Here is a 27,426-nt window from a genome sequence, read left to right on the forward strand (position 1 = left end):
TGTCTTTATTCCTTCTAAAACAAAGAAAGTAGACAACTGGAATATGCATAATCCTTACACTCATAAATTGTTAATTATTACAAGGCTGGCATTCAGTACATCGCAGGACAAACTAGACTTTCCTCATTCTCCACAATCTTAGGACAGAAGCACAATACAACAATACACATCTCCAAACACTGTCTTGACTACCTATTCATAATGCTTATCATACACATGTACATACTGAGTCCTGACAGAAATTTCAGAGACTTGCATCCATAATAAATAGGAGCAGGGGTTAAATTGGGCCGGATCACGCTGGGTCCGAGGCCCGGTACCTATGATCCAAATGAGAGCCAGGCAGAGCTGAGACCCGGTACCTTTGGTTATGCAAATACTGAATTATCTAATCAAAAATTGTTGTCCACATTTAATTTTCCTCTGCCAACAACACAAGTAAACACAAGTAGAATAGTTTACATATTCAATTGGTCATAAACTTAATTCAATATTGACAGATTTTCTTATATGAAGTGTAACTCAGTAAAATCGTTGAAATTGTTACATGTTGACTTTATATTGTTGTTCAGTGTAGCATTGAAGTTGAGGACGATTTAGTTTTTATCACTCACAGCCGAAGACATTAACAGTTTATATTCATCCAATGTCTGCCATGTTTTTGGATGATGTGATGACGTCGTCGCTGCTCGTGCTGCTCCCCGTGAGTGCTGAGTGTTAGTGCGCATGTGATGTTGGTCCGTATAAACTGGATGCAACCCGTATATAAACGGTCCATGAATCAGTGTATGCAAACATGAGTAGATGACCTTGAAAACAACAGGCGGACACACCTTGGAGGCAGTCTCCAGTTCTTATTATACCTCAGTGAAGTAGGCCTATGGCAAGTATGGCTAGATTTATTAGATTCAAATATGCCGCGGACCCCCCCAAAAAGCGATCATATTCAAGACAAATATGCCACGGAACGGCAAGCATTCCTCCATGGAGCAACGCTGGTCCACAGACCGGGGTTTGAGAAAGGCTGGAATAGAGTTCCATGAATTCATGGCTCTGTGTAGTACTGTGCGTTTCCCAGAGTCTGTTCCCCAGAGTCTGTTCAGCACTTGGGGACTGTGAAGAGATCCCTTGTGGTATGTCTTGTGGGGTATTCATGGTTGTCAGAGCTGTATGCTAGTCATTTGAACAAACAGCTCGGTGCTTTCAACATGTCAATACTTCTCACAAAGACAAGTAGTGATGCAGTCAATCTCTCCTCTACTTTGAGGATTGATGTCATTGATGTTAGCTCTGTGTACATTTAAGGGCCAGCCGTGCTGCTCTGGGCCAACTGTAACTTGCCTATGGCCCTCTTTGTGACACTTGACCATGTGACTGAGCAGTAGTCCAGGTGCGACAACTAGGGCCTGTAGGACTTGTTTTGTTGATAGCCATGTCAAGAAACCAGAACAGCACTTTATTACGGACAGAACTCTCCCCAGCTTAGCTACCGTTGCATTAACATGTTTTGACCATGACTGTTTACAACCCAGGGTTACACCAAGCAGTTGTCTCCTCAACTTGCTCTATTTACACATTATTCATTACAAGATTTAGTTGAGGTTTAGGGTTTAGTGAATGGTTTCTCCCAAATACAATACTTTTTGAAATATTTAGTACTAGCTTATTACTTGCCACCCATTCTAGAACTGACTGCAGCTCTTTGTTTAGCGTTGCAGTGATTGCACTTTCTATGGTAACTGACGTGTATGTTGAGTCATCAGCATACATAGACACAGGCTTTACACATAGGAAAGTAATGAGAATATCCATCTAGTATATGAATTCAATGTATGTGGAGTTTTGGAGATGGGTTTCTATGTCATTTTACAGCACAAGAGACTTACCAAAAAAAAGTGTAACTGTCGTACAACAATTTTGGATTCAATAACACTGCCATTATGCCTTAACAATTTAAAATAAACAATTATACCTATTGTAAAAATGTGAGCTTTGAGTTACTCAAGGTTATCAAGTGAATAATTAGTGAACATTGTACAATAATAAATTACCTCAAATGTCTTTATTCCTTCTAAAACAAAGAAAGTAGACAACTGGAATATGCATAATCCTTACACTCATAAATTGTTAATTATTACAAGGCTGGCATTCAGTACATCGCAGGACAAACTAGACTTTCCTTATTCTCCACAATCTTAGGACAGAAGCACAATACAACAATACACATCTCCAAACACTGTCTTGACTACCTATTCATAATGCTTATCATACACATGTACATACTGAGTCCTGACAGAAATTCCAGACACTTGCATCCATGATAAAATAGGAGCAGGGGTTAAATTGGGCCGTCGCATTCTATGAGAGAAAAGAAAATCCCTCAAAGTGCTTTCAAATTGCAGTGGAGAAAAACATGCATGCCAAGTCATTGTGGCCTACAACATTCTTAATGTAGTTGCTGGAAAACACACCTTTGAAATCAGTTTTGATGGCCACTTAAAAGAGGAGGATCACAGAGCTTTCTAGTTTTACTCAATGTATTTCTCAAATCCCCAAAATTTGTGAACTGCACCATTTTAGAACCAGAGTTTTTAGCAGTGGCATGGTTTATGCTCGTTAGCACTCACCAATGGTGTTGAATGCATAGGAAGACCAGGGCTAAACGTACCATGGGGCAGGTGGTATTCACAGTACATGATCCTTGGATGAGTGCCAGTGGGACATTCAAATCATCAATATGTTGCTAACTAGCAACAAGATCATGTTTAGAGTTTGTGATCTAGCTAATGATTAGCCCAATGGGTTGAATGCAGATGGGTAACCCTCAGCCTATTTATTTATAGCTACTATGCTACAACAGGGGAAATTATATTTTAGATGTCAGTATCATTTCATTTTAGAATAGGCTGTCCTTTGAAAAGTCACCCGAACTGAACTTCTCACAGTCATTCTCCCCCCCCCAAAATTGTAGGTTCTTCCAACCTGTAGTATGCTGTAATATGTACTTTTGTCATCAACCCCCCATGTGGCAGTTGGAGAACTTTTCCATTGAACAGGGGTGTATTTTACCTCCACCCTATGGTAAATGTGGGCTTGTGATCCCTGGACGTTTTTACTTAGCATCTGTTTTGGGTCTTGTCCTGTGCATACTCTTCAGCACACCTGAGTGCCTCAGTGAGGTTGGCCACACTCCCTGTGCCCCTTGCCACAGTGGCAGAGCCACCTGCGTTCCCTCCCAGGCGGGCACACACTGTCAGGGCCCAGTCACTGGCAGAGAGAGCACTAAAGCCCTATGGAGAGAAAGATGAGGAGTGAGTGTTGGTGTGATGGAGAGAGAACAGGTGGGTAAGAGTGTGTGAATATACACTGCTCAAAAAAATAAAGGGAACACTAAAATAACACATCCTAGATCTGAATGAATGAAATATTCTTATTAAATACTTTTTTCTTTACATAGTTGAATGTGCTGACAACAAAATCACACAAAAATCATCAATGGAAATCAAATGTATCAACCCATGGAGGTCTGGATTTGGAGTCACACTCAAAATTAAAGTGGAAAACCACACTACAGGCTGATCCAACTTTGATGTAATGTCCTTAAAACAAGTCAAAATGAGGCTCAGTAGTGTTTGTGGCCTCCACGTGCCTGTATGACCTCCCTACAACGCCTGGGCATGCTCCTGATGAGGTGGCGGATGGTCTCCTGAGGGATCTCCTCCCAGACCTGGACTAAAGCATCCGCCAACTCCTGGACAGTCTGTGGTGCAACGTGGCGTTGGTGGATGGAGCGAGACATGATGTCCCAGATGTGCTCAATTGGATTCAGGTCTGGGGAACGGGCGGGCCAGTCCATAGCATCAATTTCTTCCTCTTGCAGGAACTGCTGACACACTCCAGCCACATGAGGTCTAACATTGTCTTGCATTAGGAGGAACCCAGGGCCAACCGCACCAGCATATGGTCTCACAAGGGGTCTGAGGATCTCATCTCGGTACCTAATGGCAGTCAGGCTACCTCTGGCGAGCACATGGAGGGCTGTGCGGCCCCCCAAAGAAATGCCACCCCACACCATGACTGACCCACCGCCAAACCGGTCATGCTGGAGGATGTTGCAGGCAGCAGAACGTTCTCCACGGCGTCTCCAGACTCTGTCACGTCTGTCACATGTGCTCAGTGTGAACCTGCTTTCATCTGTGAAGAGCACAGGGCGCCAGTGGCGAATTTGCCAATCTTGGTGTTCTCTGGCAAATGCCAAACGTCCTGCACGGTGTTGGGCTGTAAGCACAACCCCCACCTGTGAACGTCGGGCCCTCATACCACCCTCATGGAGTCTGTTTCTGACCGTTTGAGCAGACACATGCACATTTGTGGCCTGCTGGAGGTCATTTTGCAGGGCTCTGGCAGTGCTCCACCTGCTCCTCCTTGCACAAAGGCGGAGGTAGCGGTCCTGCTGCTGGGTTGTTGCCCTCCTACGGCCTCCTCCACGTCTCCTGATGTACTGGCCTGTCTCCTGGTAGCGCCTCCATGCTTTGGACACTACGCTGACAGACACAGCAAACCTTCTTGCCACAGCTCGCATTGATGTGCCATCCTGGATGAGCTGCACTACCTGAGCCACTTGTGTGGGTTGTAGACTCCGTCTCATGCTACCACTAGAGTGAAAGCACCGCCAGCATTCAAAAGTGACCAAAACATCAGCCAGGAAGCATAGGAACTGAGAAGTGGTCTGTGGTCACCACCTGCAGAACCACTCCTTTATTGGGGGTGTCTTGCTAATTGCCTATAATTTCCACCTTTTGTCTATTCCATTTGCACAACAGCATGTGAAATTTATTGTCAATCAGTGTTGCTTCCTAAGTGGACAGTTTGATTTCACAGAAGTGTGATTGACTTGGAGTTACATTGTGTTGTTTAAGTGTTCCCTTTATTTTTTTGAGCAGTGTATATACACATATGTATTTGGACAGTGAAGCTACATGTTTTAATTTGACTCTATACTGCAGCATTTTTGGATTTGAGATCAAATGTTTCATATAAGGCGACAGTAAAAACAAAACATTTTTTTTTTTTATTCGAGAGTATTGTCATACAGTGCATTCAGAAAGTATTCAGACCCCTTGACATTTTCCACATTTTTTTACGTTACAGCCTTATTCTAAAATGGATGAAATTGTTTTTTTCCCCTCATCAATCTACACACAATATCCCATAATGACAAAGCAAAAACAGGTAGCTCTGTCAGGTTGGATGGGGAGCGTTGCTTCACAGATATTTTCAGGTCTCTCCAGAAACGTTCGATCGGATTCAAGTCCTAGCTCTGGCAGGGCCACTCAAGGACATTCAGAGACTTGTCCCGAAGCCACTCCTGCATTGTCTTGGCTGTGTCCTTAGGGTCATTGTCCTGTTGGAAGGTGAACCTTCGCCCCAGTCTGAGCTGAGTGATCTGGAGCAGGTTCTCATCAATGATCTCTCTGTACTTTGCTCTGTTCATCTTTCCCTTGATCCCAGTCCTCACCGCTGAAAAACATCCCACAGCATGATGCTGCCACCACCATGCTTCACCGTAGGGATGGTGCCAGGTTTCCTCCAGACGTGACGCTTGAAATTCAGGCCAAAGAGTTCAATCTTGGTTTCATCAGACCAGAGAATCTTGTTTCTCATGGTCTGAGAGTCCTTTAGGTGTTGTCATGTGCCTTTTACTGAGGAGTGGCTTCCGTAAAGACCTGATTGGTGGAGTGCTGCAGAGATGGTTGTCCTTCTGGAAGATTCTCCCATCGCCACAGAGGAACTCTGGAGCTCTGTCAAAGTGACCATCGGGTTCTTGGTCACATCCTTGACCAAGGCCCTTCTCCCCCGAATGCTCAGATTGACCGGGCGGCCAGCTCTAGGAAGAGTCTTGGTGGTTCCAAACTTCTTCCATTTAAGAATGATGGAGGCCACGGTGTTCTTGGGGACCTTCAATGCTGCAGGAATGTTTTGGTACTCTTCCCCAGATCTGTGCCTCGACACAATCCTGTCTCGGAGCTCTACGGACAATTCCTTCGACCTCATGGCTTGGTTTTTGCTCTGACATACATTGTCAACTGTGGGACCTTATATAGACAGGTGTGTGGCTTTCCAAATCATGTCCAATCAATTGAATTTACCACAGGTGAACTGAACTCCAATCTAGTTGTAGAAACATCAAGGATGATCAATGGAAACAGGATGCCCCTGAGCACAATTTCAAGTCTCCAAGCAAAGTGTCTGAATACTTATGTAAATAAGGTATTTATTTATTTTTGCTAAAATAAAGAAACAAACTGTTTTTGCTTTATCTTTATGGGGTAATGTGTTTAGATTGATGTGGAAAATAAATAGTTTAATCCATTTTAGAACAAGGCTGTAGCGTAACAAAATGTGGAAAAAGTCAAGGGGTCTGAATACTTTTCCAAATGCATTGTAGGTGAGAGTGGGGTATGTTGAGCCATTGTTTACATTCAGGATCACTATATCAAAGGAAATATACTATTCTTTCTAACATAGATATCTACAAATATTTCAGGATGTTGTTCATCCCTGAAAATAATCAGAATTCATGTTAACATAACCGTTTTGAAAACATAGTTGTCCAAAATAAGTGGTCTCTTGGCACAATTTACCTTGATTATGGGGTAAAATGAGCATAGGGACAGGATTAGCATAGGGATACATTTCTAAAACTTTGCACTTTTAACATAGACTCAGGTCCTGGTGTAACCTCATATCCCAGCGATAATGCCCTGCATTACACCTGGGAAGAAAATACTTAAATTGTGGCCTAGAGGGGGCGAATCCAACTGAGGAAGGCATTTTTCATCCTCCCCTATCTTTTTTTACCATTAAGAAATGAAGGCACTTTATGTATTTAGTCCCACCCACCCTTGACCTATTGAGAGACAATGCAGTATCAGTAAATACAGTGATGTAAGAGCTAGACCCTATACCTTGGGCACTTGGCACGCACACAGGACCTTCCCCGATGGCTGCCGGTGGGAGAGTAGCATGATCAGGGTCCCTGGGGCTCTGTCACTGTATTGGTTCACTGTCTTCATCAGCACCTATAATGAGAGCAATGGGATCAACTACATCGAGGCTCAGTTTCCCAGAGCCTTAGTAATGGTAAGTTCATCATTAGATCCCACTTTAAGTGCATCATTAGAATCTAAGGTGTTTCCAAAAAAACGATGATTGCACTGAAAGTGCTCACTCTCTGTGAATACTGATGCATTAGTTTTATATGGGGCAAAGTGATCTAATTGTGAACGTTAAACACCTACTTAGCCTCATCAGAAATTCAGATGAAAAACATACTGATATAGAGTCTGTGTCCACAGTGTCCACTACAATATTCTTGTTGCCATTCTTTTTGAACAGTGATTGGGCTTTCACAGCAGCCTGCAAATGGAACAAAAGTAAGTAAGAAAGAGAAAATAGTTAAAAGTACAATAGTATAATGTACATTACCATTATTTATCATGCATTAACTATTGTGATTGTTTTATAATGCTGTTGTGACTCATGTGTCTTCCTGCATACAAAAAGTTTGAAAACAGGATCAACTTTGTTTATTGTACATCGATCATTTTCATGTATTTTTACTTGTCACATTAAATAGTTATTGTGGAGGATATAATACACGTTTGAAAGGACAATGGGGTTGTGTGCTTGTGATACCTCTTTGGTCTCCAGTTTCCTTATACTTGTGTTGGTCGTCCTCTGTAGACCTTTGAGGCGAGTTTGAAGCTCCCTCCGCTTCCACTGTGGTATGGGAGTGCAATCCACTGCCTGGGACAAAACACAAATAAGGCCTAAGCATTTGTGTCATATTCACATTTAATTCTAACTATTTAAAGTAATGTGGTAGCTTGGGACTATAAGGTTATATCTGCAAAAAGATGATTCTGAGAAAATTGGCTTAAAAGTTTCGAACCATCACTGGTTTGAGTGGTGTAAGCAATTTTTATCTTGTATTCTTTTGACCTTAACAACATGAATTGGGGTATTTAGAGTACTATATAGGTGGAGAACATTGAACAGAACAAGGCTATATCAATAACTAAAATTAAAAAATGCAGGTCCCATGCTCTCGGCTATTCAAACACTTAGGCCATAATTTTATACTCTCTGAAGTTGCCTTTTGGAGCATTTTCAATATTGTCTGTCTAATGACCATCAGTTAGGTCAGTAGGGAGGGAGTGGAAAAGCACACATACATCTGTCAGTATGCCCACTTCTTTGGCCAGCCGGTTGGCACCTGCGAGGGAGGGGCTGGCGACCGTTGCAAGACGTGCTGACAAAGACTCCACTTCCTGGGTCAGGACCTGACCCGCCTCTCGAGCCTGTGAGCCAACAAAACAACGACACATATCAGAATGGATCTCGTTGAAAGCTACTTGTGATTCTGTAAAACTTTCAACTTGGGCTTTGTACCAATTATCTCTCCTTCCTCCAAAGTGTGCACTTATTCACTCCCCTTCACTAATTTGAAAGGAAATGACTGGTTTAAGAAATATGGTGGAAACTCCCACAAGCCCATGCCTCCAACAATCCAATGCTTATTTGATCATGGAGTGTTTTTTAAAAGATCAGTGATACATGACGTCCTAAATAGGAAAATGTACATAATTAATACTGAACCAGCAACACAAAAGTCTTGAGCGAGGGACTAACTGGTGTTGTAAAACATGAGAATAATTGGGATAAAGTGACATGATTGTATATAGTCCGCTACTATGCACCTCTGGTATATTCACAATAAGTCACGGCCTATTTAGTTTTATGCCTTCTTGCTTTTATATAACACACCTCTCTGGCGTCGTCTCCAGTGACTGCCACGATACGGCTGATCCCTTTAACCATCTGCCTCTCGGAAATTATAACCAAATCCCCGATCTCCCCGGTCGTCAGTAAATGCCTGAAAAAGAGAAAAACGCTTGGTCTAGTAGCCCTTTAGAAACAGCCAATGAACATATAATATTTAGCATTGTTCACAACTATAGGAATTGTCAAATCTACTCCTCCAAATATATGATCCGTTTCTAACCTTAACCCACGATAAAATGTATAAATTCTACTGTCTCTTCTCATTTTCATATGTTGGCTCTTTTACAGTATATTGAACAATTTGCCACATCCTCAAATGCCGAAAGGTGAGGCTGTGCATATTGTCATTTCGTAATATCTTATGGTAAATAACAAGTAATGTTAAGTCCTATATTTAAAAATGCCTTTTGAATCTATCATAGAGAGGGAGAAAGAGTGATTGAGTGAGAGACAGACAGACAGACAACACTTACGTCCCACAGCAGAGCTCCACTGACGTCCATCTGTCCGTCAGAGAATCGTACAGGTCTGCTACGGGAACTGCCACGGACACCACTCTCACTGGATCAGGGTACACCTAGGAAGAATTACAGAGGATTTGTGAATCCTCCAATGCCAACACACTATTATGCAGAATATCGTGCACTTAGAAATTGCAACCATTGGGTTGACACTTGTTCATGCTCTTAGCAACATAATGCATAACACTTTACAAAAACACCATTATTATCAACATTATTCACTTTAATCTGGGTAGGAGTGTCCCCAAATCAACACACAGTTACCTCATCCACAGTCCTTAGACCTGGGATGTCTTTAGCCCGGGCCAGGGGAACCTCTTCTATGTACACCGCATTATTCTCTGTGATAATGTTGTGGATGCTCCTCTCAATCTCCTGGAGCTGGGGAATACTCAATGATCCCTACAGAGTGACCACCAAAAATCTATTATTATTATTATTACATCCAAAAAAGCGTTTTCATGCTTCTATACAAAAAGTGAGTTTTTTTTTGCTTATCTACTGGACTTTGGCAATGCATATAACTTCACATTATTCATAACAGGGATGTGATTACTCTAAGGGCGTTGTCACATGAAATTTGTTACCCTGTTGCATTTGGAAGAATTCCACAGAATACGTTTGGGTTTCACAATGTATTTTTTTTTTATGTATCAGAATGTTTTTGGGAATTCTGGGACTGTCTGCATTAAAACCCTACTAGCTTAAACATGGAGACCAATTTACAATAATTTTTACTTTCTCTTATGATTTCCTTGAATCAACAGTATTGTTGAAATGTCGGGACCATTATGCATATTCTGAAGGATGTAAGAGCAGCAGGACAACAGCAAACGATCTGCCTAAACCGACACAGTAGGCTCACACAACAAAGCCGAGGCCAGCGGATTTTAAGGATGAATAAAGAGTTAGAGGTTGGATATGTTTCTCAGCATATTCATCCAAAAGCATGCAACAAGGTGAGTAAAAAGATGGATGGCTATTTCTGCGCAACTTGTTGCCTCTATAGAGTATAATAAAAGACCAACTGTAGTGAGAGGTTGAGTAGTTCTCGCATGACTGTAGAGGGCTTTTGGTCGACTGAAGGGAAGATGGAGGTGTTTGCTTAAACGCAATGACTGTCACATTGACACAATAAACACACTAATTATGGCATGCTGTTAGCTGTATAATTTCTGTGAAATTCATAATGAGGCTTTTGAGGAGGATGAAGTACAACAACAAATCATTCCCAGCAATGCAACTGGAAGGGAGGGCCAGGTACCACAGGGCCTACCATAGCCTGACCACAGCAGCAGTGATTTCAGTGATGCTATCACCTCATACTTTGCCCGGCTTTAAAATTGAACATGGAAAGCGTTCACAAAATCATCAGTTGCTGAAGTTTTTTATGACAAGCAAAACTGTCAATTATAATTTCTACAATGAGTATTAAAAAAAAATCAAACACAGAATGTGTAGGCTGTGCAAACAATCAATTCAATTCAATTAATAAAATACTGCATTGGCTTGGTCTTGTTTTCTTTGTGTTTTATAAAAACAACATTTAAGTCATCCAAACGTAGGCTACAGGGGCCTTATCTATTCAAGATATTATTACTATTACATTGTTATTATACAACGGGTGGGTCTAATCCCAGATACTAATTGGTTAAAACCGCATTCCAGCCGGTGTCTATCCCACAAGTTACTCTGTTCCATCTGACTACACAAACTACTGTCTCATCAGCTCAGCCAGGCAATGTACAGTATATACCAGATCTACAGTGCCTTCGGAAAGTATTCAGACCCCTTGACTTTTTCCACATTTTGTTAGGTTACAGCCTTATTCTAAAATTGATTAAATTGTTTTTTCAGCAATCTACACACAATACCCCATAATGACAAAGCAAAAACAGGATTTTAGAATTTGTTTCAGATTTTTTTTTAATTAAAAAATGAAATATCACACTTGCATAAGTATTCAGATCCTTTACTTAGTACTTTGTTGAAGCACCTTTAGCAGCAATTACAGCCTCAAGTCTTTTGGGGTATGATGCTACAAGCTTGGCACACCTGTATTTGGGGAGTTTCTCCCATTCTTCTTCGCAGATCCTCTCAAGCTCTGTCAGGTTGCATGGGGAAAGTTGCTACACCATGTTTTCAGGTCTCTCTAGAGATGTTCGATCAGGTTCATGTCTGGGCTCTGGCTGGGCCACTCAAGGACATTCAGAGACTTGTCACGAAGCCACTCCTGTGTTGTCTTGGCTGTTTGCTTATGGTCGTTGTCCTGTTGGAAGGTGAACCTTCGCCCCAATCTGAGGTCCTGAGCACTCTGGAGCAGGTTTTCATCAAGGATCTCTCTGTACTTGGCTCAGTTCATCTTTGCCTCGATCCTGACTAGTCTCCCAGTCCCTGTCGCTGAAAAACATCCCCACAACATGATGCTGGAACCACCATGCTTCACAGTAGGGATGGTGCCAGGTTTCCTCCAGAAGTGACGCTTGGCATTCAGGCCAAAGAGTTCAATCTTGGCTTCATCAGACCAGAACATTTAGTTTCTTATGGTCTGAGAGTCTTTAGGAGCCTTTTGGCAAACTACAAGCGGGCTGTCATGTGCCTTTTACTGAAGAGTGGCATCCGTCTGGCCACTACCATAAAGTCCGGATTGGTGGAATGCTGCAGAGATGGTTGTCCTTCTGGAAGGTTCTCCCATCTCCACAGAGGAACTCTGGAGCTCTGTCAGAGTGACCATCGGGTTCTTGGTCACCTCCTTGACCAAGGCCATTCTCCCCCGATTGCTCAGTTTGGCCGGGTGGCCAGCTCTAGGAAGAGTCTTGGTGGTTCCAAACTTCTTCTATTTAAGAATGATGAGGCCACGGTGTTCTTGGGGACCTTAAATGCTGCAGACATTTTTTCATACCCTTCCCCAGATCTGTGCCTCGACACAATCCTGTCTCGGAGCTTTACGGACAATTCCTTTGACCTCATGGCTTGGTTTTTGCTCTGACATGCACGGTCGGTCGACCTTATATAGACAGGTGTGTGCCTTTCCAAATCAAGTCCAATCAATTGAGTTTACCACAGGTGGACTCCAAGTTGTAGAAACATCAAGGATGATCAATGGAAACAGGATGCACCTGAGCTCAATTTCGAGTGTCATAGCAAAGGGTCTGAATTCTTATGTAAAAGGTATTTCTATTTTTGATTTTATAATAAATGTGCTAAAATATCTAAAAACTTGTTTTCGCTTTGTCATTATGGGGTATTGTGCGTAGATTGCTGAGGATTTAATTTTTTTTAAAGAATAAGGCTGAAACGTAACAAAATTTGGAAAAAGTCAAGGGATCTGAATACTTTCCGAAGGCACTGTATTGTAAAAAGCATCTAGACAGTATCTCCCATTTCTTTTAGAAATGCATTCGGTTTTCAACAGCGGAGATTAGTAATAATCTGCCTCTCCGACATTTGCAACATTGTTTCAATATTGAAATTCGATCTCTAGCTGTCCTATGGTAATGAACGTGTCGGGAGTCAGGACGAGACAGACCGGCTGGCAGCTTTTCTCAGCCAGTCGAAATCATGAATCAGCATAGTTTTTATGGATATACTGTATACAAAGAAATGTCAATAAAAAACACGAAATACAGCTAGTTTTCTGTCATTCCAGCTTCAGTTTGAAGTGATTGTGTTAGCTGTGTAGTTGGCTATCTCTTCTGAACAGTGGCCTGGCAAGAGGGCAAATGTTCTACAGGCGAAATCCCACATCATTGTTATGGATGTATTCCCCCCCCCCCAAAAAAAATCCCTAGAAAACAGCTTAAACATAAGAAAATGCAGATACTTTGCTGTTATTCTGGCTCCATTGTTTGACGTGACTGTGTTAGCCAAAGTAGGCTAGCTAGCATGCAAGGGATAAGAATGTTGCCAGCCATCATGGCAACAGAACATTTAGAACAAACGACTGGGTCGAGTCCATAGTTTTAGAACTAAAAGACTTAATGACTGGGTCGCGTCTCTGGCAACCGAATCGATAGAACGAACGACCAGCCGGCTTGGGTAGCAACCCTAGACTTGTGTAGGGACTATATCTTGTGGAAGGATGAAATAGTAACAATAAACCAAAATAAAGTTAGTGAAAATGTCAATAATTATTTGAATATGTTGGCAACTCGTTGTGTATTAGTGATAATACCCTCGAAGCCGGCTAACAACACCGGTGTCAATATATCCGCCAAACACCGGCTTCGAGGGCATTATCACTTAAACATTACATGCTATTATAACATATAACATAAACATATTATTTATAACACAGCATTGTTGAATCCTTGTTTCTGATTGGCTAGAAGGGCATTCTAGAATGAATACTAAAACCAGATATCGGGACAGTTGGAAAAGATATCGGAACACCTCGCAATCATGACGCAATATGCGCCAAGGCATGCAGACTGTACTTGCTACAAAGTTACAGAAAGCTAAACCAACAACCACACAAACTGGAATTGGATACATTGTAAATCCAGCTCCAACGAGGAAAAATTTAGCTAGCTTTTGATGTGTTTCTGCAGAGACATATTTTTGGGGGAGCATCTGACGACCTAATGTGGTACTGTAAGTGATGAACATGAATTTCTCCTGTCCCCTTCGCCGCTAAAGCTGTCAAATCTCCCCACATGTTTCTAGTTTCACCAGCTGTTTTCAGCAACTGATATGTTTTAATTCGATTGTCATATTGGTAGGTTAGCTAGCAACAAACTATTTAGCTAGTTTCTAGCAGTGTTTAAAATGCTATGTGAACTCCTCGTGATTAACAGTCAGTGTTGACAAGTGTCCTGACGAGGAGGAAAACTTTTCTAGCTATGCCAGGCAAAATCAGGCATTATCAGCTTATTGTTATGGATGTATACAAATGAATGTCAATAGAAAACAGCTACTTTGCTGTTATTCTGGCTGCAGAAGTCGTGACTGTGTTAGCCGTAGCTAGCTGGCTAATTAGCAATCAAGGGATAACGTTGCCGGAACATAAAGAACGAACGACTGGGTCACGTCCATAAATACTGAACTAATCGAAGGAAGACTGGGTCGCGTCACTCTAGCAACCAAAAGATGAGAAAGTATGAATTTGCTTATTTAAATGAAAATATTTTAAAAATCTAATAATATTATAGTATTCTATTATAGTAATCTAATAGTATTGTTTTCTATAAGCGGGATAAACAGCTTAAACAAATGCAACGGAATAAACTTTGCTGTTATTCTGGCTGCAGAGGTAATGACTGTGTAGCCGTGGCTAGCTAACAGCAAGCAAGGGATAAGAATGTTGCAACGGAACAAAGAACAAACGGCTCCGCCTCGTTCTGCAGCGTCGTCCATTATTTCCAAGTTAATGTAGAGAATTAGCTTTACGGACATTTGTGCTGAGTAGTCAGCGATTTCGGTCTGTTTTTACAATGACAAAAAAATTCACCCTTGGTTTTCAATGTGTGGATAGATAATATAAGATACTGGTCATACTATAAGCGGAATCACCCAAGGTTGCTATGAGTATAAAAAAAAAAGTCCAAGAGAACAACGACAGATGATCAAATTCACGGGTCATACTGCATACCTTGACGCTGAAGTCAAAGCGTAAGCGGTCTGCAGCGACATGACTGCCTCTCTGCTCCACAGAAGAACCCAGCAGCTGACGGAGGGCGAAGTTGAGGACGTGTGTGGCGGTGTGCTTGACCATGCAGGCTAGTCTCTGTGGCTGGATGTGAATAAACATGAATTTTCTTACTATCAAATTAAATTATGACATGTAATATGCTATTATCATAATCATATTTATGACAAAGTATACGTCACAAACATCCCACTGGGCACAGACTTCAGTTCATCGTCTGGGTTTTGATTTACGTTCATGTGAATTCAACGTGAAATCAACCAAAAATGTCACCCTGTCATTGGATTTAGGTTAAAAGTTGGGTGAAAAAAATAAAAAATTCCCTTACGTTTATGACTTTGTAAATCCAATCAGTTTTCCACATTGATTCAACATCCTCACATTGATATTTTTTGGTTGAAATTATGTGGAAACAACGTTGATTCAACCAGTTTTTGCCCCGTGGGATAGCTTTAAAGAGCACATATCACAAATAACACACACACCCACAGTTAATTTGTTGCAGAAGCCTTATGAATAAATATTTTTTATAAGTTATACTGCGTTTGTCTATGGCATGTGTCAAACTCATTCCTCAAAGGGCCGAGTGTCTGCGGGTTTTCGCTCCTCTCTTGTACTTGATTTATGAATTAAGGTCACTAATTAGTAAGGAACTCCCCACACATGGTTGTCTAGGGCTTAATTGAAAGGAAAAACCAAAAAATCTGCAGACACTAGGCCCTCCATGGAATGAGTTTGACACCCCTGGTCCATGGTAACCAACATATGTTTAAACAGGGCTGGCAGTCAAATACAGTGTGACTATAGATACTCTGTTGATTTATGACTTATTTGTTAATTTAAAGGTTGAACGTGAGGATAGTTTCACCACTACTTTCCAGAGACTTCAAAATAACACTTTCTTCCTACGACCCCACTAGCCTGGATTTCAAATGATCATGACTGCTGTGTAAACAAGGTCCATTGTGAGTCGACCTGTAGAAAATGCTATACCTCATCCAGGTAGAGCTGGACCTGGTCTCCTTTTCTCAGCACTTCAGCAGCGGTGACCTGATGAACCACATATCCCCCAGCAAGCTGCACAGCCTCAACAGGGTACAGGACATCCTGAGGGAACACACACATCATTCCAACTAGGCTATTAAATATACTATGAATGGAATGATTCAATGAATGTAGTTTCAATAGCTTCATAAAAATGTTGCTGAGGGATAGGACATTCATATGCAGGAAAGTTGACATCAGAAAGATTCAATGTATGGACCCCACATTTTCAGGTACATCCCTAACAAGCAGACACACGTTGTGACACAGTGTACTTAAACACGGTGTCCTAAAAAAGGTGTAGCTAATGCTGACCGGCAGTCCATCTCTGATGAAGTAGCCCTGGTCATGGGACTGTCCCCCTTGCTCTGCATAGAAACAGGTCCGGTCAAGCACCACACCACACCTCTGGCCCCCGGCCACTTCCGAGACAAGAGTCTGTCCACAGTACAGGGCCTGCACGGTAGCATGGCAAGGCTGGAACACTGGAGAAAAGACACAGGGCTCCTTTCAGAGAGAATAAAATGGACAGCAAAACAAAGGATAATTGACCTGAATATAATATATTGACTGAATATTATCCTTTGGAGTGCTGTGTAACTCATTCTCTAAGGATTTTAGTAGCGAAGATCCAGCACCCAACCGTTTTAGACTAATTACTGTAATTGTGAGTGAGCATGTTGTCCATAATCTCGAGAACTCATCCATACCATATTTGCCATCCTGTGCCAAGCTGTAGTGGTACTTGGGAGAGTCGTCTGTGTGGGGAACTTCTCCACTCTGCAGCTGGGCTAGGCTGTGCAGATCCAAATGGACCAGCGTATCCACAACAGAGGTCTGCACCTGACACCTAAGCTGGTGGTGGGGAGAGGAGAGACAGCCATCGAATGGGGTGGATCATTTTCAGTAAAAAAAGTTATCTGCAAAGGCTGCTGAAAAAGCTGGACAGCCTCATTTAGTTTCAATAGGTTAAAACCATAAATAATTTATTCTTAAGAATTAATTCATGCTTTTAATGTAAAATGTAGTACTCATGAAATAATTCAGTGTTGAGTAAAGGAACAAACTAATGTATGATAAAATCATAAAAGTGTAATGTTTGAAGCAACTGTCCAGTGAAAATCTCACATTCAACTCATACCCAAATATTGTTTTTGACTCGTCCTATAGTCGTATGTGTGGCCAAAGCATAAATTAGAGAAAAGACACAAGAACTCCACCTCAAAGTTGAATCTCAAACAGGCCGTTTCAAAAATGGTTGCAATATCCTCATAGCACATGATGTCATGTTGGCTCATCAATCAGCGGTCTCCTCACATGAATATTTTTAATGACCGTTATACGCCCACACCATACTGTTGTTGGGGTATGTCCCCACCATTCAAACACAGAAATACTTAATTACCATTTTTTGGAAGGAAAACTATTTCACTCATAGTAATTAATTACAGGTGATATTTCATAGAAATCTGGAAACACTGGACATTTACTTTTTAGTATTTTGCTATGCAGCTTCATGAAGCTAGATTAGACTAGCAATATTTGCTTCATGTAGAGAAAAGGAGAGGAAAAGCACTGACTGTAGGTACCTTTTCATTTTCAATGGCCAACACATCAAGGGCCCGTTGGTCAACAGTCAAGCCCTGCTCCTCCAGCATTAGTCCAATGAGATCCAGAGGAAAGCCCAGGTTACGATGCAGAGACCAGGCCACAGGCACTAGGAGATAAGCACACACACACACACACACACACACACAAAGGATTGACTACTGAAATAAATTGGCCCAAAAATGAATACCACAAATACCCTATTACAAACCATACCCTATCCCAGTACTGTATCCTAGTACTGAAGCTGACCTGGGAATAGAGTGTCATTGTTCTCCAATCTCTGGAGTGTCCTGTCAATCACTCTGCGCCCCTGCTTCAGAGAGGACAGGAATTGGGCCTCGTTTTCATTGATTATATCCATGATCTGAAAATAAATAAAATAGATCTTAATAGTTTATCACTATACCTTCCTTGCCACTCACCTGAGAAAGTGTGTCAAGTGAATGGCTGTGTACGAAATGTCAGGAAGTTTGTATATGCAAGACTTTATTTTAATTGCAGGAACTTTACTTCCTGGTGTATAACCGTCATTAAGCGTGTTGTTGATGTAATTTCTCTCATTTCATGGTAATTAACTTACCCTATCTGTCTCTTTATGCAGTTCAGGATAAGCATCACCCTGTAGAAAAGATGTGGATGAGAGAGGATCAAGACCATGATGACAAAGGTCACAAGTCTCATATCACAGCCCAACTCACCAGGATGTGGGCAACTGTGGGTACCAGGCTTGCCAGCGCTCCCTCAGGGGCCTGCAGTACCTCAGTGCTGAACCTCACAGCTCGCCGGAGGATACGGCGTAAAACCAATCTGCAGCAGGCACACACAAAGCACGCACAAACACAATAATTGAAAGAGAATGAGAATTACAATTGTCAGATTATTGTCAGATGTGTTCACACCTCCCACAGTCTATTTTGTAAATTCAGCTATATGTCTCAATCTCAAACAAATTTCACATTTCAAACTTTTTTCTCAATCTTTGGGATTGAGATATGTTCATTTTAGATTGAAATATGACTCTCAGTTAATTTAACCTTTAACACTAGAACCGCCATAGGCCAATGGCCACTGATGTTTGATTTTGTAAATAAAAGAAAATAGCCCCCCCAGAAAAAGTAAGTCCTGCTCCTTCCCTGACTTTTCCTAAATATTTGTACTTTACATTGGTCATTTGTCAGAATTTTTAAATCACAAACAGCCTTAAGAGACTTTTTTCCTGTTTTATTCACACCTATTCCCAACTTAACCCGCCGAACAATGCGCTGTAGGACGTTGGTACACAGCCAGGCACTAACGCGTCTCTCTGGCTCTACTCACTGAATGAATGACAAATGGATGAATGGGCAATAATTGTTCACCTTACTTCACAATGGAATTTAAATGAGGCCAAACTGAATGACAATGAGGGCGAAGAGGTTGATTTAAATTACAAAGTCAATACTGTGATGATGAGTTTGTGTCATGCCTATTTATCAGCGTTGGCGCTCATGTTTAAGGCAAATCATTTGACCGCGACTTATGGGTTGATATCATTCTCTTTGAAGTTTTACTTTGTAAAAATAAGCTCTTATGGGACTGTTTAATTTACTATATTTACTTTATTTATATTTACTATTTAAAATAACTATTCAAACTTATTGTAAGGGAAAACAAAAACATGCTATGTGTTGCAGTAGCCCTTTAGAATAATGCAAACCATATCCTTGACTATCTGAGTTGATGAGTGAAGGGAAGCAAACTATGCCAGCCCACTGAATGACAAATGGATGAATGGGCAATAACTGTGCACGTTACTTCACGGTCAAATTTAAAATGGTCCTAATTGAATGATAAGGAGGGTGAAGTAGTTGATTTAATTTAGAACAACAATAGTGTAATGATGAGTCTATTCATCAGTGTTGGCGCTCATGTTAATAATTTCACAGTGCACCTTGTGGGTTGATACCATTCTCTTTTACATGTTATTTACACTATCTCTATTGCGAATCACATTTATTGTAAGGGAAACAATAACATGCTTACGTGTTGCAGTAGGCCTTCAGAATAATGCTAAACATATCCTTGACTCTACCAAAGTTGATGAGCGAGGGAAAATAAATGATGCCACTCAGCCTGCGCAGCCGGCCCACCGAAACTACACAAACTATACCAAAAATTATTTAACACATGATAACAGTTAGCCTATAGACAAGATTCAATTGACAATAGTCTGATGAGTGACAATATTATCAATTGTCAAATTGTACATGAAGAGATAGGCACATCTTGTAATTGACAGATGCAGGGACAGGAGCATCACTTTATCAAATCCTCCATCAGTCACATGCAGGTAAAACGTTTTGATTTCTATATAATATCAGAAAGAGCATATTCTGCAGTTTCTATGACACTTATCTTTGTCAAATAACTCTCAAAATTCAAGAGGTGCAGCTCTATTTCCAAATATCTGTGCTGTCTATGCCTTCAGCACATGACCAATCACACAGCAGCATTTCTCTGGATACTAAGCAAAGACTAGTGTCATGGCCTGTTCGGGTCAGGTTACCGTGGACCACAATCCTACAGAGACATCTCTCACACCCACCAGCGGAGGAGAGATCAAGATTTTATGACACCTCACACTCATTGTAAATCTTAAGGCAGCAGACAAAATCCCTATGTCTTCTCAGTGTGGAGGAATGGAATGTATGATGGGCCTATGGAGAACCTACCTCAGAACAGTAACATGCAATAAATGAACTTTGGGACAATATGTTTCGTCAGCCAAAATGGTGGTAATGACGATAGATGGAATATGAAAATTAATGTTGTTTTTCTTATGTTATTAAAAGTTAATTGACAACGTTATAACAAAAACATTGTAACTTGAAGAGTTTTCATAATATGTACCTGATGTTTGCATACTGTACGTTGTGTGGAAAATGTCCAGATCAAAGAGAATGTTTTTGTAAAGATGAAATGTGAAGTTAGTTGTCTAAATTGGATCTGAGCTAAATCCAGACCTTGCCTCGTAACTAGTAACTTGCCTCGTAACGCCCCAGAGAACTTGCCATAAAGACGGAAACGCACCTTTCTGACCCGAGGATAAAAAACATGTGAGTTAAGAATTTTCATATCAGACTAGGTGACCACGCACTGCAGCCAAGGTCCGAGTAGTCGCAACCCCAAAACGCAACACCAGGTTGAAGAAGACAAAAGAAACTCGTAAAAATCAATGCTACGGTTGAGTAACTGTATCTAAGGTGAATTTAACCAGGACCACCCAGTTATTCTCTCCAGTGAATCGTGTGCCTACACTGCTTTCATTCCCACGCTGGAACCATCTACACTGCTGATCGTCCTCAGAAGACCCCTCTTTCAGAACAAGTGCGAGGAAACAGACCATTAAGAGAAAGTACACTGACATCATGTGGACAATCAGAGACTTACACCCGGTAACAACAGAAGTGTCGCCATCAGAGGAGAAGTCGGAACTCGGTCCACAAGGAGATCATTCCATCATTATATTCTGACCCATAAGAGCGGCAGTTCGGGGCAAGGTGTTAGGGCTAAAGTAAGCATAGTTTACAAATGTATCCAAGTGTGCTTTTCTCTCGTGCACTCTCGATATTAACATTTTGTGTTGGCCCGCTAGGGACCTGTTTCATTGTACTAAGTTCTAATCACTCGCCTAGACTGTGTGTTTGTGTATCTTATCTTATAATTTTAGCTTGTTAGTAAATAAATAATCAACTCAATTGGTGTGGTACGGACATTTAGTGGGGACTCGGGTTTGTGCAGATTCACGGATCATGCGACGTTCAGTATGAGACTGTAGAAGAAATTGATTAATTAGCGACTGTTGTAAAATCGATATTCTGATATTCTTTGAGTTAATTTGGAAAATGGAAACTCAATAAAAACAAACTTTCCCATGGTGCCCCAGGTTATTGAGTTAATGATTACCTGATTCATTTAATCACATAATTATAAACAGTTAATCATTCGATGAACAGCAGTCGTCACAATCAATACAACGTCACGACACTAGTAACATAATAAACTTAAAATATGCTATTCTGTTTTTGTTTTTTTTAAATACATTTTCTTATTTTACACAATGTTTCTTTAGATCTGCCAAAATGAAACAATAAATGGACTTCTTTGTGATGGACTGGAACTAGTAGTTTTTACTTATAGCCTAGCGTAACATAAACAAATGAAAATTCTATTATGTTTTTTTAAATAATTGTTTTTTAGTATTCAAAATGTTACCGAAGACCTTTATAAACACAACCAAATGTATATTATTCCAATAGCATATTTTTCACTCAAACTTTGTAGAATTACACAAAACATATCCTTGACTCTATCAAAACAAATAACGATTGTTGTCATATTTTTATATGGATATATTCCCATGAATATTTATTCATGCTTCACAACTGTTTATGCTCTATTTATCACGCGTTGGTGCTTACATTTGGGCACCTTGCGGGTTGATATGCATCTGATGCTGAAGGGGACGCCGGGGACACCTAGTAACACTCTCAACGTCCTCTAGCGGGTACTTATAAGCTCAAAGGTCAGGCTGTTCTAGTGTTAACTACTGTTTTTTATACCTTTAGGTGTTATCATTCCCTTCCTCAATGAAGTGGAAATGCTTAGTAAGTCTGGCATTTTTCAGATTGCCTGTTGTGCACGAGCCAAAATCTGAGCATGGTGCAGCAAGAGACTAACAGCAGTTTGACTCACTCGGCCCCTGACATGCCTGGGTAGACTCCGTCAGCAATGCAGACAGACAGGGTGCGCACATGGTCAGCAACAACGCGGTATGCCATGTCCACTTTACCCACATCCGCTTCTCCAGTCCTCCCTCTATACTCAGGGCAATTGGAGCGCTAGATGGATTTAGAGGATAACTAAATGAGAAAAATAAACAAAACAAACTACCAAACAAACAAATAATTTGGCACTAATACTCTCCTGTAAGAAAGGTATAGACATCAGTGAACATTCATTTAATCCCGTGGGAGCAACAGAGCCATAGCAGTTCATTGTGAAATTAATTATGACACATAATTTGGACAATCAGACACAAATAGAGCAACTTATCACGTTTTTTTGTTTTACCTATGTAGGGAAGGTTTAGTTCATTATCTTTCTTGCCTAGCTAAAAAAATAAATAATCTTGATTAATTCTCAGCTAAGATCCTTCTTATCTTTGAAATGTATTCTATACTGAACAAAAATATAAACGCAACATGTATAGTGTTGGTCCAATGTTTCATGAACTGAAATAAAATATCCCAGAAGTGTCCATATGCACAAAAAGCTTATTTCTCTCAAATTTGGTGCACAAATGTATTTATATCCCTGTTAGTGAGCATTTCTGCTTTGCCAAGGTAATCCTTCCACCTGACAAGTGTGGCATATCAAGAAGCTGATTAAACAGCATGATCATTACACGTGTGCCTTGTGCTGGGGACAAAAAAGTCCACTCTAAAATGTGCAGTTTTATCACGGAACACAATGCCACAGATGTTTTGAGGGAGCATGAAATTGGCATGCTGTTGGCATGCTGACTGCAGAAATGTCCACCAGAGCTGTTGCCATATAATTGATTGATCATTTCTCTACCATAAGTCGCCTTCAATGTCATTTTAGAGAATTTGGCAGTACTTCCAACTGGCCTCACAACCGCAGATCACGTGTAACCACGCCAGCCCAGGACCTCCACATCCGGCTTCTGCACCAGGTGAAGCTGGTGGTTGAGTGAATGCCAAGCGTGTGCAAAGCTGTCATCAAGGCAAAGGGTGGCTACTTTGAAGAATCTCAAATATAAAATATATTTTGATTTGTTTAACACTTTTTTGGTTACTACATGATTCCATATGTGTTATTTCATAGTTGTGATGTCTTCACTATTCTACATTGTATAAAATAGTCAAAATAAGGAAAAACCCTGGAATGAGTAGGTGTGTCCAAACTTTTGACTGGTAATGTATAATAATTACTAGACAGATAGAACTCAATTTATATCTACAGATGGCGTTAAATCAGGTTTCCTGGATATTTCCTGCAAGGGTCGATTCTGGGTCCTGTACTTTTTACATTAACAATATCGACTTTGTCTGTAAATAATTGTAACCTGCACTTGTATGCCGATGATACTGTTGTGTATGCTATTGTCCCCCACGGTTGGTCTGAAATACAGTCTGCCTTCATTGTATTACAGAAAAACTTTATTAACCAGAATTAGTACTGAATGCAAGTAAAACTACGTATATGTTGTTCTCTAGAGCGCATAAAAATAATTCTGATGATTTAAGCACATGTACTTTGGTGGTATCCATATTGATCGTGTCCATGCTTACAAATATCTGGACATCTGGATAGATGAAAAACTGTCTTTTAAAAAGCATATTGATGAGTTAAGAAGCTGAGAATAAAAATTATTATTCATTTGACGTTCCTATCGGTCCTAGACGATGGCGACATAATCTATATGAACGCAGCTGCCACTTCATTAAAGCCGTTAGATGCAGTTTATCATTGCACACTGCGCTTTAGCACTCGCTACAATTTTAGTACTCATCACTGCATTCTCTACCAGAAAGTTGGAAAGGCCCTCTGATGTCAAGTAGGTTGATATATTGCTATGTTTTCATTTTTAAAGAACTTTTACAAAAAGTCCCACTGTACCTAACATCATGACTAAACTTTAGACATACGAGTTACCACAACTGGTCTCAGGGATGGTTAACTCTGGAAATTCCTTTGGTCTATACTGAGTTAGGTAAATCAGCTTTTAGTTGTTTTCTTGCACCTTATTTGTGGAACAATCTTCTAAATGTTCTTACATTTTATGTTATGATGCCTTTGGGGCAAATTCACAAAGCTGATTAAGGATCTTACTACTCATGAATGTGTTTGTTTTTAATGGCCGTGTTTTTCTTTCTGCTTGCATTTAGATTTTGATGTGTGTATTTTCTGTAATTTATGTAATTCAGGGCTCATCTGTAAAAGAGACCTTGATCTCAGTATGACTCCCAGATAAAATAAAGGTTAAATAAAATGTCTGCTTCTCTTCCTCACCTGCACATGTATTTTGTTTAATTTCTTAAATGTTTTTCTTCAATCCTCTATCTCATTGTACCTAATTATCTGTAAACAAACTAAACTTACCTGTTGTATAGCAGACAGCAGAGGGGTAAAGAGGTCAGTGTCGTAGTTGGAGCGTTGTCCTTGGAGAACGGTCACCAGTCGCTCCAGACCCATGCCAGTGTCCACGCTGAACTGGGGGAGTGACCGCAAGCTGTGATCTGCCTCTCTGGAACAGCCAAACGCAAGCACAGTCAGACATAGGCTTGCAAACACAGACACACAATCCACCCTAGTAATGTGATTCAGTCATGGAAAAAGTATAACAGTCCATATTATAGTGTACTCCAGATGGAATATATTTTCATCACACAATAATGTAAAGATGTTGTCGTCTTGCTAACATCCTCTGTCAAGGTTAGAGTGCATGAGCATTAGCAGAAATTGTTCCTAACTTGTTGATATTTGTTGCTTACTGTAGTTTTTATACTAAACAGCATGTTCTAAATAGTATTTAGTATGGTTTAAAACCAAACTATAAGCCCCTGGTAGTAGGTATAGCACCTGTTGTATTGCATGAAGACCAGGTTCCAAATCTCGACCACATCAGGACTGTCCGCATTGACCAGCGAGGCTGCGTTACGGCCCCCAATGTGGTCATAGTGGATCTCTGTGCAGGGGCCACAGGGGCCAATCTCCCCCATCTCCCAAAAGTTGTCCTTCATCCCAAATGGCAGGAGGTGATCAGAAGGCACTCTACAAACAAAAACATCAACCATGAAAGAGAATGGCGAAGGATCAAAACACAAATGAGTCAGGAAGTTGTTATTATCTTGGAGAGGAAACTTTTGCTTTCATACCCCATGCTTAGCCAGATGTGGCGCGTTTCCTCATCTGCTGGCAAACCAGAGGTGGCATCACCGGCAAAGTATGAGACGTAGAGGCGTTCTGGAGGAATCCTGTACTCCTCTGTGAGTAGACGCCAAGCCATGATGCACGCTTCCTCCTGCACAGAGACATAAGAGTGCTTATGGCTCTAATCTGAAGGGGCATAAATGCAATAGTGTTCCCTTAACCTATTATCCCCTTACTAGTTATTTCATGAAACATGAATTGCTCATCTAGACTATCTTTTTACATTGTAGCAAATTTCCATGAAGTAGACCTTTAAATGAACTCTGCTTAGTAGGCTTACATGCACTTTTACACCTGCCTTTTAAACTGCTATGGCATCATAGATCAAAGCTACATGTATGTCACACACCTTGAAGTAATCGCCAAAGGACCAGTTTCCTAACATCTCAAAGAAGGTGTGGTGGTAGACATCTCGACCAACATCTTCCAGGTCGTTGTGTTTACCCCCAGCCCGGACACACTTTTGACTATTCACCACCCGCCGGTATGTGGCCATTTCACTGCGCGGGTCTGCTGCTCCCAGGAAAATGGGCTTGAACTAAGTGAAGAGGAGAAGAGAGGCATCATTCCAACTCAGAGCCAGTGAAGTTGGAGCACCCCAAAAAAGCTATGATGGCATTTGATGTATGGCCTAAGGTATGGTATGTATACACAACTTTTCACTTGCATAACTAAGTAGTATGCAAAAAAATCAACTGACAATCAACAAGACACAAATCTGCATTTGACTGGAATTGCCTTTAGATAGCTAGCTAGTAGGCTAGACTAGCTAGTAGGCTAGACTACACTCGCTCAATGCTGTTGTTCACGCGGGACCCATAGAGCAACAGAACTGTCAGAGGTGTCAAATCTCCAGTGTCATGCATGAGGCTAGCTTTCTTCGCTATAGCCCCTTGCCAATAATCAAATGAGTGTCTACTGTATTCAATAATATAGCTAATACTTCATGTGAAAACCAACCGATGATTGTTCAATTTACCTGGTTCATGCCTGCGTTGACAAACAGGAGACTCGGGTCTCCCCGCGGACGAACAGGGGAGGATGGCACAATTATGTGTTGGTAGAGTTCATGAAAAAAATCTGTGAACGTACGCCGCACACGATTAGACGAAAAGTCTGTTTGAACCTGAGAATAGGACCTTGATAAATGTCCTCTGAGGCTTGTAAGTGATGTTAAATTATTGTTTATCACTGCTCTGTACCGATGTGTCAAGCGTCTCATGTGCGCCGCCATGTTGGCAGCTCTTCTTCTTCGGTGGAGTTTAATGGCGGTTGACATCAAATGTTAATGGGGCATTACCGCCACCAACTGGACGGGCTGTTGAACGACAAAATACCAAATATATTGCCGAAAAAAGGGGGAAAACGATATCATACAAAATACAAAAATAGACAGACGCATCAACAAGCAAAACCCACCCCCCTCATTCAGTCACAGCCCAATCCAATTTCTCTGACTTTTTGCTGTGCTTTACAGTTGATGACTATTGCAATAAATGACACAAAGCACACCTTTTTAACATTTAATGTATCATGATCCCTTAGTTGCTGTGAAACCTTCACTGATGGTGGTGTCTCTACTTCCATTGTTTCTTCACCACGACTCGCTCCTTCCCTCTTCTCATCGCGTCCAGATAGGAAACCCTCTGGACAGCACTTACTCTTACCACCTCTGTCTCCTTTGGGTGTATGTTTGTCACCACAATTGCAGCATTGCAACTCAGCTGACATACGATACTCTTCCCATCTGCATACACT

At 41.0% G+C, this 27,426-nt stretch overlaps 1 protein-coding gene across 2 annotated transcripts; it reads right to left on the reverse strand.

Moving 5' to 3' along the window:
* Positions 1–2,047: 2,047 nt before the first annotated feature.
* Positions 2,048–26,911, reverse strand: aars2 (alanyl-tRNA synthetase 2, mitochondrial (putative)). 2 transcript variants are annotated; one of them, XM_039015464.1, is made up of 22 exons: positions 26,648–26,911; positions 26,018–26,206; positions 25,614–25,759; positions 25,318–25,509; positions 24,838–24,982; positions 22,405–22,550; positions 18,369–18,477; positions 18,251–18,289; positions 17,920–18,034; positions 17,649–17,776; positions 16,770–16,914; positions 16,375–16,544; positions 16,009–16,122; positions 14,959–15,099; positions 9,633–9,770; positions 9,321–9,424; positions 8,830–8,938; positions 8,238–8,363; positions 7,699–7,809; positions 7,336–7,419; positions 6,969–7,082; positions 2,048–3,290 (listed from the first exon to the last, which is right to left on the reverse strand). In XM_039015464.1, the coding sequence occupies exons 1-22, from the start codon at positions 26,900–26,902 to the stop codon at positions 3,117–3,119; spliced, it is 2,994 nt and encodes a 997-aa protein (XP_038871392.1). In that variant the 5' UTR covers positions 26,903–26,911; the 3' UTR covers positions 2,048–3,116. The 2 variants fall into 2 exon arrangements, with proteins under 2 accessions (XP_038871392.1, XP_038871400.1); XM_039015472.1 differs by lacking the exon at positions 9,633–9,770.
* Between the last annotated feature and the right edge of the window lie 515 nt (positions 26,912–27,426).

This window comes from Salvelinus namaycush, chromosome 2, assembly GCF_016432855.1.
Source record: "Salvelinus namaycush isolate Seneca chromosome 2, SaNama_1.0, whole genome shotgun sequence".
Lineage (NCBI taxonomy): Eukaryota > Metazoa > Chordata > Actinopteri > Salmoniformes > Salmonidae > Salvelinus > Salvelinus namaycush.